General features: G+C 36.5%; 1 protein-coding gene and 1 pseudogene across 1 annotated transcript in view; both read left to right on the plus strand.

The window, feature by feature from the left end:
- LOC116626773 (ATP-binding cassette sub-family A member 3-like) overlaps positions 1 to 18,335 on the plus strand; it is a 177,460-nt gene that overhangs the window by 85,940 nt on the left and 73,185 nt on the right. The window contains exons 15-16 of the mRNA XM_032396276.1: positions 400 to 550; positions 13,618 to 13,716. Coding sequence (XP_032252167.1) covers positions 400 to 550; positions 13,618 to 13,716 — 250 coding nt within the window. The remainder of the gene's footprint in view (positions 1 to 399; positions 551 to 13,617; positions 13,717 to 18,335) is intronic.
- Positions 566 to 1,260, plus strand: LOC116626742 (annotated as a pseudogene).

Genomic DNA, 18,335 nt, shown 5'->3' on the forward strand with positions numbered 1-18,335 from the left:
ATATGAAACCTATACATCCAAAGGCTAAAGAGTCAGGAACTGACTAAGAGGAATGACTTGAAGGTAATTTGAAATCCATTTGCTCCTAAGCACAAACATGATTCCTCTTATCAAATTAAAAATCAGGTCACATTTTCCCTTTGTAGTCTCCATTGTTTTTATCATTAATCACTGAAGAAAAGAGTATTTGTTTTCTTGTGTATTTGTAATATGGGAAATATATTTTTCCTTAGTTTAAATAAGAAAATGTCAGAATGGAAGCTATAATAAATAACACTGAGAAACTAAAAAAGAAAAAAAGAAATTTTTAATAGGCAAGAGACTGTTTTGGGGGGAAGGGAGTGTTTAATTTGGAAGGTTACATTTTTATAATTTTGATTTTTAAATGGATATTTTCAGGTGTGGGATACCACATAATTATGGTGAAGGAGCCTCATTGTAATGTTGAAGAAATTATTCGAGTGGTTGATCAACATATACCTGAAGCCAGATTGGAGAACAATGTTGCAGCTGAATTATCATTTATCCTACCCAAAGAATACACACACAGGTATGGATCCAGAGAATGTTAGATAAATGGTTTTTGGTTACCAGAAATAACTATTACTTTTCCAGGTTTCCTTGGGCTTGGCAAGTAGATTCTTTCTGGTTGCCACTTGACAAATTATAGTCAAAAATTTACCTTCCAAGGCAGCCAGTGAGAGAGCCTGTTACTAGTCTGCGGCTCTGGTGTGCTTTAGGACTTGAAGCCCCGGAGGTTTCAGCATTGTGAGCTCAGTCGGGGCAGGGTATGACCTGTCAGCCTCTACATTCTGGCCTGATGGAAGAGTTTTTCAAGTTGTATATGCTATGAAGGCCGTGGAAAATAGTAGTACAGCTATTGGAATCAGGTGTAAAGATGGCATTGTCTTTGGGGTAGAAAAGCTAGTCCTTTCTAAACTTTACAAAGAGGGTTCCAACAAAGGACCTTTTAATGTTGATTGGCTTCTGGAATGGCACTAGTAGGTTTGTTGGCAGATACTCATTCTTTAGCAGACATTGCAAAAGAAGCTTCCAACTTTTTCCATTAAAACGTCTTGCAGACAGAGTGGCCATGTATATACATGCATATACACTGTACAGTGCTGTTAGACCTTTGGGCTCTGGCTTCATGTTAGGGTCTTACAGTGTGACAGTGCACAGCTCTGCATCAGGATTTCATATGGCAATTGGGGCTGTGCCATTGGCAAAGCCAGGCAAACTGCAAAAGACAGAAACTAAGGGAAGAGGAAATTTATCATAAACTTCCAGGGACTGTGCCAACTTCATCTTCTTGCAAGATGTAATTACTAGCATCATATTCCCTTAAAGCAAGCTTGTTGGCATTCTCAAAAGAAGATAAATAGAGGGGAACTTCTTCAACTGGGTAAGGAATATCTACAAAAAGCCTATAGCTAACATCATACTCAGTGGTGAGAAACTTGAAATTTCCCATTAATATCAGGAACATAGGAAGGAAGTCCCTTCTCATCACAGCTTTCCAACATTATGCTGAAAGTCCTAGCTAATGTAATAAGAAAAGACAAGGAAATGTATGTAGATTGGGAAGGAAGAAATAAATCTTTGTTTACAGATGACACAGTCATCCTATACAAAATGTCTGAAAGAATTGACAAAAAAACCCTCCTGGAATTAATAAGTGATTATAGCAAAGATGCAGTATACAAAGTTAATATGCAAAAGTAAATCACTTTCCTATATATTGTCAATGAACAAATGTATTTTGAAATTATAAACACACTTCTAAAATTTAACACCTCCAAAAATGAAATGCTTAGGTATTAAGTCTACCAAATATATGCAAGTTCTATATGAGGAAAACTACCAAAGTTGGATGAATGAAATAGAAAAACTAAAAAATGAGATATTTTATGTTTATGAATAGGAAGACTCAGTATTGTCAGGTGTTAGTTTTTCCCAACTTGCTCTATAGATCCAATGCAATCCTTTTTTTTTTTTTTTCCAAATAGGCTCCATGCCCAGCATGGGGCTCAAACTCACAGCCCCAAGATCAAATCCTGAGCTGAGATCAAGAGTCAGACCCTCAACTGACTGAGCCACCCAGGCACTCCTGATTCAATGCAATCCTAATCAAATTCCCAATAAGTTACTTGATGGATATCAACAAATTGATTCTAAAGTTTATATGGAGAGGCAAAAGACCCAAAATAGGCAACACAGTATTGAAGGAGAACAGTGTTGGAGACACTAACCAATTTCAAGACTTGCTGTAAATCTTCCATAATCATGACAGTGTGATATTAGTGAAAGAATAGAAAAATAGATCAATGGAACAGAACAGCATGTCCAGAAATTGACCAACATAAATATAGTCAACTGATCTTTGTCAAAGGAGCAAAGGCAATACAATGGAGAAAAGATAGTCTCTTCAACAAATGGTGCTAGAACATCCATACGCAAAAAAATCTAGACACATATCTTACACCCTTCACAAAAATTAACTCAAAATGGATCGTAGGTCTAAATGTAAAATGAAAAACTATAAAACTGCTAGAAGATAATCTAGGAGAAAACCTAGATGCCCTTTGGTATGGCAATGAGTTTTAGATACAACACCAACAGCATGATCTCTGAAAGAAATCACTGAAAAGCTGAACTTTATTAAAATGAAAAACTCTGCTCTGTGATGGGCAATATCCACAGAATTAGAAGACAAGCCACAGATTGGGAAAAATATTTGCAGAAGACATCTGATAAAGCACTGTTATCCAAAAATATTCAAAGAACTCTTAGAACACAACAATAAGAAAACATGCAACCCAACTTAAAAATGGGCCAAAGACTTTTTTAAAAAGATTTATTTATTTTAGAGAGAGAGAGAAAGAGAGAAAGAGAGAGTATGCAGGGGAGAGGGGCAGCAGGAGAGGTAGACAGAGAATCCCAAGCAGACTATGCACTGAGTCCAGAGCCCAACACAGGGCTCAATCTCATGACCCATGAGATCACAACCTGAGCCAAAACCAAGAGTCTGATGCTTAACTGACTGAGCCACTCAGACACCCCTAAAAATGGGCCAAAGACTTTAACAGACACCTCACCAAAGAAGACATAGGGGTGACAGATAAATATGTTCACCTCATATCAGGTAAATGCAAATTAAAACAATAATTAGATACCACTACACACTGACTAGAATGGCCAAAATCTGGAACACTGACAACACCAAATACTGACGAGGATGTGGATTCAACAAGGACTCTCATTCATTGCTTGGCAGAATGTAAAATGGCACAACCACTTTGGAAGACAATTTGGTGGTTTCCTACAAAACTAAACATACCCTTACCATTTGATTCAGCAATCACATGCCTTGGTATATATCCAAAGTAGGTAAAAACTTACATACAAAAACCTGCACATGGATATTTATAGCAGCTTTATTCATAATTGCCAAGACTTGGAAGCAAACAAGATATCCTTGGTATGTGAGTGGATAAACTATGGTTCATCCTGACAATGGAATATTATTCCGCATTTCACAGAAATGAGCTATCAAACTGTGAGGAGACGTGGAGAAACCTTAAATGCATATTATTAAGTGAAAGAAGCCAATCTGAAGAGGCTACATACTAGATGATTTCAACTACATGACATTCTGAAAAAGGCAAAACTAGGGAAACAATGAAAAGATCAGTGGTTGCCAAGGATGTAGGTTGGGTGAGATAAATAGGCACAGATATTTACGGCAGTGAAAAAACTCTGTAATAAAATGATAGGTATATGTCATTATACATTTGTCCAAACCATTGAATATATAGCACCAAGAGTAAACCTTTGAGTAAACTGTGGGTGTTAGGTGATTATGATATGTCAATGAAGGCTCATTTTTGGTGAAAAAAAAATGTAACATTCTGGTGAGTGATAGTGATAGTGGGGGTGGCTATGTATGTTGGAGCAGGGTTTATATGGGAAATCTCTGTACCTTTCAATTTTATTGTAAACCTAAAACTACTTTAAAAGTAAAGTATTAAAAAATGACTAAAGAAAAAATTAAGAATTTGATTAGATCTCTAGCAAGTAGAGATTGAATTAGGAATCAGAATCTTTCACAGTGAAAAGACCAGGGTCAGGTGGCTTCAGTGGTGAGTCTACCAAATGTTTAAGTGAAAATGAATACAGTCTTTCACAAACTGTTCCAAAATAGAAGAGGGAACCCAATTCCATTCTATGAGGCCAGTAGAACCATATAATAAGACTAGACGAAGAGAAAACTATAGAATATCACTTTTAGAATATCAAGACAAAAAAACAAAAAACAAAACAAAAAAACCCAAAAACCTAACTCAACCCAAACACAAAATACTAGCAAAACCAATCTACAAGCACTTAAAAAGGATTATACATCTTGACCTAGTCAGATTTGTCTCAGGAATACAAGGTTGGTTCACATGCAAAAATTATCAGTATAAAACACCACATTAATAGAATAAAGGACAAAAATTACATGATTATCTCAAAAAATGAAGAAGTTCCTTTGACACAATCTATACTCGTTCATAATAAAAGCACTCAACAAATTAGGAATAGAAAGCAAGTTTCTCAGCTTGCTAAAAGGCATCTGTGAAAAACCCACAGCTAGCATCATATTTATGGTGAAAGGATAAAAGCTTTCCCTATAAGATAAGGAACAAGCCAAGACATCTGTTTTGCCTTTTGTATTAAACATCGTACCAGAAGGCAATTCAAGAAGAAAAATAAATAAAAGGAATACAAATCAGAAAGAAAGGAGTGAAACTATATTCATAGGTAACACGTTCATGTATATAGAAAATTATAAAGAACCAACTTTAAAAATGTATTAGGACTAATTCAGTGAAGTTGCAAGATATAAATGTAATGTTAAAGAATTACTTATATTCTCTATACACTTTCAATGAGCAATCCAAAAATGAAATTAAGAAAGTAATTCCATTTACAGTACCATAGAAACAATAAAATAGCAAAAATTTAACAAAAGAACTATATGACATATAACTTTTTGAAAACTATTAAAAAAATCATTGAAAGAAGTTAAAGAAGACCCAAGGAAATGGAAAGACATCCTGTATTCATGGATTAATATTAAGATGGCATACTCCCTACAGAATCAACACAATGCCTATAAAAAATTCCAACTGCCTTTTTTTTTTTTTTTTGGCAGAAATTGACAGGCTGATCCTAAAATTAATATGGAATGGAAGGGTTGCTAAATAACCAAAACAATCTTGAAAAAGAGGAAAATTGGAGGATTCATATTTCCTGATTTCAAAACTTACTATAAAACTATAGAAATCAAACTATGTGGCATTAGAATAAGGATAGACATGCACAGAAATGAAGTAAATCAGAATTCAAGATTAAACTTTTATATAAAATTGATTTTCTGAAGCATTCAGAAACAATTCAGCTGGGGCAAGAATAGTCTTTTTAGCAAATGATGCTGGGACATTGGGTATTCACATGCAAAACAATGAAGCTGGATCCTTAATCTCACACCATAGACAAAAAATTAGGTCAAATGGAGCAAAGGCCTAAATATAAGAGTGAAGCTTTTAGAAGAAAATAAAGGCATAAATCTTAGTGACCTTGGATTAGGCAATTTGTCTTAGCTGTGACATGAAAAAATATAAGCAACCAAGAAGTAGAAATAGATAAATTGACTTCATGAAAATTAAAAATGTTTCACCTTCAACTACACTGTCAAGAAAAAGAGAGCCCAAATAATGGGGAAAAATGTAAATCGCATATATCTGATAAAGGACGAGTATGCAGAATATATAAAGTACCTTTTCACTTCACTCTTAAAAGACAAATCATTTAATTTAGAAATGGGCAAAGAATTTGAATAGATATTTTTCAAAAAAAAAAATGTAGAAATGGCCAAGAAGCACATGAGAAGATGCTCAATATCATTAATCATTATAGAAACAGAAAGTAATAACCACAATGAGATACTGCTTCACACCCAGTAGGATGGGATAATTTTTTTTTTTTTTTTTAAGAAAATACAAGTTTGAGTTTGGATATGGAGAAGTCAGAACCCTTATACATTGCTGGTAGGCATGTAGAATAGTGTAGCCACTTCGGAAAATTATTTGGGAATTCCTCAAAAAGCTAAACATTGAGTTACCATTTGATCCAGCAATTCCACATCTAGAGATATACCCAGGAGTTTTGAAAATTTATGTCCACAAAAAAGTTTACAGCAGCATTATCGATAATAGTAAAAAAGTAGAAGTTATCCAAATGTCCATTGATTCATGTATGGACAAATAAAATGTGGTGTATCCATATAATGGAATGTTATTCAACTATAAAAAGGACTGAAATGTTATACATGCTACAACATGGATGAACTTTGAAGTCATTAAGACAAGTGAAAGAAGCTAGACACAAAAGGCCACATATTGTATAATTCCATTTATATGACATGTTCAGAATAGGCAAATCCAAATGGGATTTTTGCATGTAATTTTTTCTTTTCATGATTGCTTGATGTAGATTCACAGTGTTCTCTTTAATCTTAACTGAGATAATGAAGAAGAAAGTTCCCAAATTTTAAAAATTTATATAGTTCTATATTGTGCAATGGATACAGGGATGAATAGTAACCATTACTCTGGATGAAAAAGAGGAAAGGTTGATAAACTGCCTGACATCATATTATTCATTTATTTGTTTATTGTATTGTCTCACACTAAAATGTTGTATCAGGGACATAGTTTTGTTCACTTCTATGTCTCCTGGACCCAGAACATTGCCTAGCACATAGTTGGCACTACCTAAATACTTGACGGATGGGTGAAATAATCATTGATGAATCACAATTATAAAAAGTTATTTATGGAAGTGTAAGGTGCTCTTATATTGGAATTCTCAGGAAAAGTGAGCAACGTGTAAGCCAGTATCCAAATGATGAATAAAATTTAGGTAGGAGAGGAGGTGGGTTAGAAACAATTTTTGGAGGAAAAAATATCGGAAACAAAAAGGGACATGTCACATTTGAAAGCCTAGACAAAGGCCGGTGTGGCTGGAACATGGAGGGAAAAGTGCACAGATATGACTGTTGTTGCACTGGAATATCTTTTTCCATCCCTTCACTTTCATTTTTTAGCACTGAATTTTCTTTGTTTTTCCTTCTTCCGTCTTTCCTTCCTTCTTCCCTCCCTCCCTCCTTCCTTCTCTCCCTCCTCCATCTATCTTTCTTTCTTTCTTTCTTTCTCTCTTTCTTTCTTTCTTTCTCTTTCTTTCTTTCTCTCTGTCTTTCTTTCTTTATTTTTTTCTTTTCTTTCCAGAGAGAGAGAGAGAGAGAAAGAGTGCATGTGAGCAGGGGAGGGGCAGAGAGAATCTCAAGCAGGCTCCACACCCAGTGTGGCAGAGCCCAATGCAAGGCTCAGTCTCATGACCCTGAGATCATGACGTGAGTCAAAATCTAGAGTCAGATGTTTAACTGACTGAGCACCCAGGCACCCCATCCCTTCACTTTCTATCTGCATGTGTCTTAAGGTCTGAAGAGAGTCTCTTGTAGGCAGCATATAGATGGGTCTTGTTTTTTTATCCATTCAGTCACCCTATGTCTTTTGATTGGAGCATTTGTCCCCTTACATTTAAAGTAATTATTGATAGGTGTGTACTTACTGCAATTTTGTTGTTACCTGGTTGTTTTCATAGTTCTCTGTTCCTTCCTTCCTTCTCTTTCTGTCTTCCCTTGTGGTTTGATGGCTTTCTTTAGTGTTATGCTTAAACTCCTTTCTTTTTCTTTTTTGTGTATCTATTACATGTTTTTGATTTGTGGTTACCATGGGGTTCATATATAGCATCTTAACGTGTGCAGCTGTGTGTCTTAAGTTGATGATTACTTAAGTTTGAACATGTTTTAAAAGCAGTAAATTTTTACTTCCTCTTTCATGTTTTATGTATGTGATTTCATTTTCATCTTTTTATTTTGTGTATCTCTTGACTAAATTTGTAGATATAATTGATTTTATTACTTTTGTGATTTAACCCCAATACTGGCGTTATAAGTCATTAATCTACTACCTTTATCATATGTTCACTTTTACCAGTGAGATATTTTTCTTTTCATAATTTTCTTACAGATAGTCATCACCTTTTCTTTTCACTTAAATCCCTTTAGCATCTTGTAAGGCTGGTATAGTGGTAATGAAACTCCTTTAACTTTTATTTGTCTGGGAAACTCTTTGTCTCTTCTTTAGTTCTGAATGATATCCTTCCTGGATAGAGTATTCTTGGTTGTAGCTTTTTTCCTTTCATCACTTTGAATATATCATTGCCACTTTCTTCTAGCCTACAAGTTTCTGCTGAAAAATCAGCTGGTTACCTTTTGGGGTTTCCCTTTTATGTAACTTTTCTCTTGCTGTTTTTAAGATTCTCTATCATTAATTTTTGCCACTTTAATTACTATGTGTCTTGGTGTGGGCCTTCTTGGCTTCATCTTATTTGGGGCTTACTGTGCTTCCTGGACCTTACCTAGATTAGGGAAGTTTTTAGCTACTATTTTTTCAAATAAGTTTTCTCCCCCCACTTTCTCTTTCTGGGATCCCTATAATGCAGATGTTATTATGGTTGATGTCACAGAGGTCCCTTAATCTTTTCTAATTTTTATTATTTTTTTTTTCTTTTTGCTGTTCATCTTGGTTGCTTTCCATTACTCTATCTTCAGGATTATTGATCCATTCATCCTTCTGCATCGTCTAATCGGCTGTTCATTCCTTCTAGTGTATTTTTCATTTCAGTCATTAAATTCTTCAGTTCTGACTGGTTCTTTTAAAAATTTCTGTCTCTTTGTTGAAGTTTTCACTGAATTCCGCTCTTTCCTTAAGTGCAGCAAGTATCTTTATGACCATTACTTTGAATTCTTGAGCAGTCATATTGCCTATCTGCATTTCATTTAGCTCTTTTACTGTGATTTTGGCTTGCTCTTTTATTTGGTACATATTCCTCTGTCATTTTGTCTGACTCTCCTTGTTTGTTTCCATGTATTAGGCAGGTCAGTTACATCTCCTGGTGTTGAAAGAAGTGGCCTTGTGTAGAAGGCATACTGTGGTGCCAGGTAATGCAATCTTCCCTGGTCACTAGAATTAAGTGTGCCAAGGGTGTCCCTTGTGTGGGCTACATGCTCCTTCCTATTGTGGTTGAGTTGTGATTGCTGTAGGCATGCTGATAAGTGGGGCTGGCCTTCAGTGCTATGATTGCCACAGCCTGCCTCGCCTGCTGCTGGGGCACTGGGCAGGGTTTGCTTTCTATGCTGTGAGAGGCCCAGTTGTAGCTACCATCAGATTTCTCATGGGCATGGCCAGCCTGGCCCTCTGCAGTTAGCCACTGTGACATCTGCAGGCACATTTAAGGGCAGGGCTTTTTCCCTGTGCAGACAGCTAAGAGGCCTGGCAGCAGGAACTGTGGGTGTGCCGGTGTGCAGGATTATCTCCCCGCTCTCCCCAGAGCATGAGTCACTTTGCAGGAGCACCTGCTGAGGCATTCGGGTTAAGTGGTGTGGATCTGCAAGGGAATGTTGGGGTGGACCTCACGGTTCTAACAAGGTAGGTAAATTGTGTTAGAACTGGCTTCTGTAAGCTTTCTGGCTATCTAGGTTGAGAGAAGACAGGAAAAATGATGCTTTGTAAGCACTTTTGTTCCTGGAGAAATCTGCAGATCCCTGCCTTCCACCTGAATAAATCTTCACGTATACCCATGGCACCTTTCAAGCTGCTACATCTGTGCTATTTCTCTGGCCAAGTTATTTAGTATGCTGGCTCTTTAAGAACAGGGACTCAGTTTCCTGTTGCCCTCTGATTCTTCAGGAGGTAAGCCTAATAATTTTTAAAGCTTCCAGAGTCAAGCCTCACTCATTTTCAAAGCCAGATGTTATGGGGACTCATCTTTCCAGTGTGGGTCCCCAGGGCCAGGGGTGTCTGGTGTGGGGTTCAGTCCTCTTGGTTCCTGACTACATCTTCACTTCTCCCTCCCTTCTTGATGTGGTCTTCACTCTATGTCTTTAGCTGTGGAAGATCTGTGCTGCCAGTCTTCAGGTTGCTTTCAGAATTAATAATTGTTGCCTTGGTGTGTGCATGGGATGCGGTGAGTTCAGGATCTTCCTCCTCTGTCATCCTCCTATATTTGTACATTTTTATCTATAGTTTCTAAATGTTCTATAGTTAAACATTGCTTTTGTATCAAGAAAATTAGTATTTAAATTGTATCAAGAAAAATAGTATTTTCATTAAAAGATATGGAAATTTTCTATATATATAGAACATTCTTCTAAATCACTAATAATACTAGAAGAACAAATTTAAGCTAGATTTTATTAGAATTTTTTTTTTTGCTTTTAGAGGAAGAAAAACTTTTTTAAGATGTTATTTATTTGAGAGAGAGTGAGCAAGCAAGAGAGAGAGAGAGAAGGAGCAGGGGGAGGGGCAGAGGGAGAAGCAGACCCCCTGCTGAGCAGGGAGCGCGACATGGGGCTCGATCCCCAGGACTCCAGGATCATGACCTGACACTTAACTGACTGGGCCACCCAGGTGCCCCAAGGAAGAAAAACTTCTGAAATGATAATGGTAAACATTGATAATCATTTTGTGAAATTTCCTCTTTATATACTCGTAGTGGGAAACTCTTAAAAATATTCACAAAGTTTGACCCAACAATTCCAGGACATAATTGTTTTCTAAGGAAACATCTAGAAACATCTAAATTCCCAACAATAAAGAAAACTTAATTCAATTATAAAACATTCATAGAATGGAATATGAATCAATCTTTGGAATTTATATTTTCATAGAAAAACACACATAACATTAAATTTAAGATTTGGGTATAGAATCCTATAATGTAGGATACTAATATGCAAAATAAGGAAATAAAAGTTAAAAAATAGATAGTATATAACATTGTTTTTTTTTTAAATTTTTTTATTGTTATGTTAATCCCCATACATTACATCATTAGTTTTAGATATAGTGTTCCATGATTCATTGTTTGTGCATAACACCCAGTGCTCCATGCAGAACGTGCCCTCCTCAATACCCATCACCAGGCTAACCCATCCTCCCAACCCCCTCCCCTCTAGAACCCTCAGTTTGTTTTTCAGAGTCCATCGTCTCTCATGGTTCTTCTTCCCCTCCGATTTCCCCCCCTTCATTCTTCCCCTCCTGCTACATTCTTCTTCTTCTTTTTTTCTTTCTTAACATATATTGCATTATTTGTTTCAGAGGTACAGATCTGAGATTCAACAGTCTTGCACAATTCACAGCACTTACCAGAACACATACCCTCCCCAGTGTCCATCACCCAGTCACCCCATCCCTCCCACCCCACCCCCCACTCCAGCAACCCTCAGTTTGTTTCCTGAGATTAAGAATTCCTCATATCAGTGAGGTCATATGATGATAGTATATAACATTGTTAACAGTGGTGTTTTTTTCTGGGTAGTAAAACTTTTTATTTTCTTCTTTAAATATTTGTATTATCCACATTTTCTGTATTTACTACTTTTTTCATGAGAAAAAAGGATAATAATGCTTGAGGATTCATTAAAATTTTTTGTTTTGTTTTCTGATTTCACCAGCCCTAAAGAGGCCAGAGTCTGCTGTTTAACCAACATGTATACACGAAAACACAATTACTACTAAAGTTTCTCATTACAACAATGAATGAATTAAAAAGTCAAAGGATCCCATAATCCTTCTCCTTAGAAATAGTTACTCTTAAGATTTGAGTTTGTTGTATATTGCTTAAGATTTTTTTATGCAGAAAATAGTATGGAGATTATTTTAAAAAAATAAAAATAGAGCTACCATATGATTCAGCAATCCCACTTCTGGGTATTTATCAAAAGGAATTGAAATCAGGATCTCAAAGAGACACACTTGCTCTCTCATGTTTATTGCAGCATTATTCACAGTAACCAAGATATGGAAACAAACTAAATGTCCATCTATGGATGAACAGATAAAGAAAATTGGTATATATATACCATGAAATATTATTCAGCCTTAAAGAAGAAAATCCTGCCATTTGTGACAATATGGTTGGACGGATCTAGAAGACATTATGCTAAGTGATATAAACCAGACACAAAAAGACAAATACTGTATGATTTCCCTTATATGTGGAATCAAAAATAGTCAAACTCATAGAAGAAGGGAGTAGAATCATGGTTTTCAGGAGCTGTGGGGAGAGAAAAATGGGGAGGAGATTGTGAAGGATCCAAAGTTTCAGGTTTTTTTAGTAACTGTAAGTTCTGGAGATTTACTAAACAGCATAGTGCCTATAGCTAACAATGTTGTATTGTGTGCTTAAAATTTTCCACAAGGGTAGATCTTATATTGTGTTCTTACTACAAAAATGAATGGATGAATGAAAGAATGAATGAATGAAATAGGAAATTTTGGGAGGTGATGAATCTGTCTATGGCCTTGATGGTGTATATTGAACATGTACAGTTTATATGTATGTATGTATGTCGGGCGCCTGGGTGGCTCAGTTGGTTAAGCGACTGCCTTCGGCTCAGGTCATGATCCTGGAGTCCCTGGATCGAGTCCCGCATCGGGCTCCCTGCTCGGCGGGGAGTCTGCTTCTCCCTCTGACCCTCCCCCTTCTCATGTGCTGTCTCTCTCATTCTCTCATTCTCTCTCTCTCTCTCAAATAAATAAATAAAATCTTTAAAAAAAATAAAAATAAAAAATAAAAATAAAATTTTTGTATGTATGTATGTATGTCAATCATGCCTCAATAAAGTGGTTCAGAATTTTTAAAAATTTTAGAAGATTTTGCTGTGCATATACTGATATACATGTGTGCATATTACATGCATATTTATTATTATCTTGATAAGCATGTCAGAGTAATATTCTGAAACTTACTTTTCCCACTAATTATGAGATAGAGTGAATTGAATCTAATGTTTGGCTCAAAAAATAGAGAAAATTTTGATAGAATTTTCCAAAATGGAGAATTTTCAGTCTCCTTTTTGTGGTCATGTTCACTCCTTAGAGAAAACATAGTAGAGATAGGTTCAACAACTGACTAGGTTTCTGGAGTGGATGATCTTCTAAAGTAGAGAAACATAAATCTCGGGGAAAAAAACTATTCTTCAGAAACCTTCATGACACTCCATCACATCTTCCTGAAATGGCACAAAACTTACTGGTAATGTGAGGAAACGTTCTCTTCCAGCCCCTGCTTTCTTCATTTTCTGTGTTAAGTTTCTTCTTCTTCAAATAATTTGAAAACATTTTTCCTTTTTGATTTAGTATTTTATAGGAACTATGGCATATATCAAGTAAATCAAATCTTAGAGACGAATGGTAATATGTAGAGAAAGTCAGTTGATAATTTTATCAGAAAACCAGGAAGCAGTTTATGATAGCAGTTTGGTAGTTTTTTCCCTTTATATGTTCCACATTTTGATTCATCAGAGCTATGGGAACTGTAACAAGCATTGCAGTGAAGGATGAGCTACATTTTTCCCACTGCTGAAGGAAATTAATTAGGAGCAAGAAATACTAATATGAAAGTAATCTGTTTTGGTGGTAGCTTTCTCTCTTTTTCTTCTAGGTTTAAAGACCTGCTTACTGATCTGGAAAACAGACAGAAAGAGCTGGGCATTGGTAGCTTTGGCGTCTCAATCACTACCATGGAAGAAGTTTTCCTTAGGTGAGTAATGATGCCTTGGGGGGGCAGGAGAGAGGAAAAATCTTTTCCTCTATAATCAGATTTCTTTTTGAAATCAAGCCCCATCCTGTATGGGGCTGGGGTAATTGAAGAAATAGTATTAGATTGTTAGGTATGATAATCTTCTATGAATGCCAACAGACCAGTGTATGTCCCTTGCTCCTCTGATGGGCTGAGGCTGCTATGAATCATGGGACTTGGGTGAGAACAGCAGTTCAGTGAGCTGGGGAGACAGGATCTTCCCTGCAAATCATGAGGCTATGGAACTGCGGATAACAACTAAACCCAGGTACTAAATACCTAGGGTAGAGGAGTATTATGTGGGAAGGTTATTTATGGAACTTTCGGGTTTGTGTTTGAGTGCCAGTGCCTTTTGGGAGTAGGGGGTTAGGATTGGCCTAGAGCAAAGAGAATTTATGTGGTCACAGCAGAAGTCCAGTATCTAAATTGGAGGTCTTACTGAGGATGACTTTAAAATCTTGAATCTAATCATGTCTCTGTAACCTACTTAAATCGTCCATGGTTTATGGTCTAGATTACCTTGCACTGTGTGAAAACTCAAAGAGAATGTGCCCAGGGATTTCAGGATACTGCTAAGAAAAGGCTGACTGGTTAGCAGTCAAAAGACCTCACAAAAAGTCTTTTCTGGATTTTCTAGACTTCATTTTCTCAGGTTTAGAAACAATCTTGTCAGTCTCACTGCTTCATGGAGTAGTGACTAAGGGAAGTATTTTGCAATACAGGCCTACCTCAAGAAGTAAGAAAAGTCTCAAATACACAACCTAACTTACATCTAAAAGAGCTAGAAAAGGAACAGCAAATAAAGCCTAAAGCCAGAAGAAAAAGGAAAATAATAAAGAATAGAGGAGAAATAAATGATACAGAAGCAACAACAATAACAAAAAAACACCAGTAGAACAGATCAATAAAACTAAGAGCTGGTTCTTTGAAAGAATTAATAAAATTGATAAACCCCTAGCCAGACTTATCAAAAAGAAAAGAGAAAGAACCCAAATAAATAAAAACATGAATGAAGGAGGAGAGATCACAACCAATACCACAGAAGTACAATTTTAAGAGAATATTATGAAAAATTATATGTTAACAAACTGGGCAATCTGGAAGAAATGGATAAATTCCTAGAAACCTACAAACTACCAAAACTGAAACAGGAAGAAATAGAAATTTGAACAGACCCATAAACAGCAAATAAATTGAATCAGTATAATAAAAAATCTCCTAACAAACCAAAGTCCAGGGCCAGATGGTTTCCCAGGGGAATTCTACCAGACATTTAAAGAAGAGTTAATACCTATTCTCAAACTGTTCCAAAAAATAGAAATGGAAGGAAAACTTCCAAACTCATTCTATGAGGCCAGCATTACTTTGATTCCAAAACCAGACAAAGACCCCACTAAAAAGGAGGATTATAGGCCAGTGTCCCTGATGAACATGTATGCAAAAATTATCAAGATACTAGCAAATCAAATTTAGCAGTACATTAAAAGAATTATTCACCTTAATCAGGTGGGATTTATTCCTGGGCTGCAAGGGTGGTTCAATATTCACAAATAAATCAACATGATACACTACATTAATAAAAGAAAGAATAAGAACCATGTGATCCTCTCAATACATGCAGAAAAAGCATTTGACAAAGTACAGTATTCATTCTTGATAAAAACTCTCAACAAAGTAGGGATAGATGGAACATACCTCAACATCATAAAGGCCATATATGAAAGGCCCACAGCTGATATCATCCTCAATGGGGAAAAGCTGAGGAGGGTCAGGAACAAGACAGGGATGTCCACTCTCACCATTACTGTTTAACTTAGTACTAGAAGTCATAGCCTCAGCAGTCAGACAACAAAAAGAAAATAAAAGGCATCCATATCAGCAAGGAAGGAGTCAAACATTAATTATTCACTGATGACATGATACTCTATGTAGAAAACCTGAAAAATTCCACCAAAAAGACTCCACTGATAAACAAATTCAGCAAAGTCACAGGATGCAAAATCAATGTACAGAAATCTGTTGCATTTCTATACCAATAATGAAGCAGCAGAAAGAGAAATCAAGGAATCAATCCCATTTACAATTGCACCAAAAACTGGGGTGCCTGGCTGGCTTGTCAGAGGAGCACGTGACTCTTGATGTCAGGTTTTGAGTTTGAGCCCCATGTTGGGTATAGAGATTACTTAAAAACAAAAGCTAACAAACAAACAAAAAACAGTAGTACCAAAAAACCTAAGATACCTAGTAATAAACCTAACCAAAGAGGTAGAAGATCTTGTACTCTGAAAACTATAGAACATGTATGAAAGAAATTGAAGAAGACACAAAGAAATGGAATAACATTCCATGCTCATGGATTGGAATAACAAATAATGTTAAAATGTCTATACTACCTAAAGCAATCTACACATTTAATGTAATCCCTGTCAAAATAACAACAGCATTTTTCACAGAGCTAGAACAATTAATCCTAAGGGGTGCCTCAGTGACTCAGTCGGTTAAGCGTCCAGCTCTTGATTTCTGATCAGGTTATGATCTCAGGGCCTGGGATTGAGCCCCGTGTCAGGCTTCCCACTCAGCAAAGCAGGGAGTCTACTTGAGGATTCTCTCTCTTCCTCTCCCCCTCCACCAACTTGCACATGAACTCTCTCTCCCTCTCTCTCTCTCTCAAATAAATAAATACATCTTCAATAATCCTAAAATTTGTATGGAACCACAAAAGACCTTGACTAGCCAAAGCAATCTTGAAAAAGAAAAGCAAAGCTGGAGGTATCACAATTCTGAATTTCAAGCTATATTACAAAGCTGTAGTCATCAGAACAGTATGATACTGGCACAAAAACAGACACATAGATCAATGGAACATAATAGAAAACCCAGAAATGGGCCTACAACTGTATGGTCAACTAATCCTCGACAAAGCAGGAAAGAATATCCAATGGAAAAATGACAGTCTTTTCAACAAATGGGGTTGGGAAAACTGGACAGCAATGTAGAAGAATGAAACTGGGCCACTTTCTTACACCATACACAAAAATAAATTCAAAATCGATGAGACACCTCAATGTGAGACAGGGAACCAACAATAGGAGAACAGAGGCAGCAACCTCTTTGACCTTGGCTGCAGTAACTTCTTACTAGACACTTCACTGGAGGCAAGGGAAACAAAAACAAAAATGAACTATTGGGACTTCATCAAGATAAAAAGCTTCTGTCCAGCAAAGGGAACTATCAACAAAACTAAAAGTCAACCTATATAATGGGAGAAGATATTTGCAAATGACATGTCTGATGAAGGGTTTTTATCAAAAATCTATAAAGAACTTATCAAACTCAATACCCAAAAAACAAGTAATCCAATTAAGAAATGGGCACATTGTTGGAGAATTGCAGGGTTCTTGTCTCATGGAGTTGAAGAATGAATCTCATGGACACAAAAGGGTGAAGTGATGTGTAAGTTTATTAAGTGAAGGTGAGAGCAGAAAGGAAAGAAAAAGATCTCTAGATTGAGAGAAGACCTGAATGGGTTGCCATGAGGGTTTTTAGGGCTGGTCTTTTATTGAAAACTTGATCAGAAAGCTTGTGGCCTTGAGATTCTTATACTGTCTTGATTTGAGAAAGGACTACTGCTAACATCTTTAATTACTTACTTCTTTGAGTTCTGGTCATTTTCTGTGATTACAATGTAGCTGCCAAAGAAAAATACTCCCTAACATCCAGGAATAGGTGGTCAGGTTTATTCCCTTATCTCTTGTTCACTCTATCTTAGTGCTTCTGCCTGCTAGGAATAGTTTCAGAGCCTAGTCAAGGGCCCCCTATTTCTCCCTTCCTGTACATTAACCCTTTCTTTACTCGAATAGTTTTCCAAAGAAGACATCGAGATGGCTAACAGACACATGAAAAGATGCTCAACATCACTTATCGTCAGGGAAATACAAATCAAAATCACTATAAGATACCATCTCCTATAGAATGGCTAAAATGAACAACACAGGAAACAACAGATGTTGGTGGGGATGCGGAGAACGGGAAACCTTTTACACTGTTGGTGGGAATGCAAACTGGTGCAGCCACTCTGGAAAACAGTATGGAGTTTCCTCAAAGAGTTAAAAATAGAACTACCCTACAACCCAGCAACTGCACTACTAGGTATTTATCCAAAGGATACAAACATAGTGATCCCAAGGGGCACATGCACCCCAATATTTATAGTAGCAATGTCCACAATAGCCAAGATATAGAAAGACCCTAGATGTCCATCAACAGATGATTGAATAAAGAAGATATGGTATATATATACAATGGAATATTACTCAGCCATCAAAAAGAATGAAATCTTGCCATTGCAACAATGTGGATGGAACTAGAGGGTATCATGCTAAGCCAGTCAGAGAAATAAGTCAGTCAGAGAAAGACAAATACCATATGATTTCAGTCATAAGTGGAATTTAAGAATTAAAACAGATGAACATAGGGGAAGGGAAGAAAAATTAAATTAGGTGAAAACAAAGAGGGAGGCAAACCACAAGAGACTTTTAACACTAGAAAACAAACTCAGGGTTGTGAGAGGGGAGTGGGGG

This window comes from Phoca vitulina, unplaced genomic scaffold, assembly GCF_004348235.1.
Source record: "Phoca vitulina isolate PV1807 unplaced genomic scaffold, GSC_HSeal_1.0 scaffold90, whole genome shotgun sequence".
Taxonomy (NCBI): domain Eukaryota; kingdom Metazoa; phylum Chordata; class Mammalia; order Carnivora; family Phocidae; genus Phoca; species Phoca vitulina.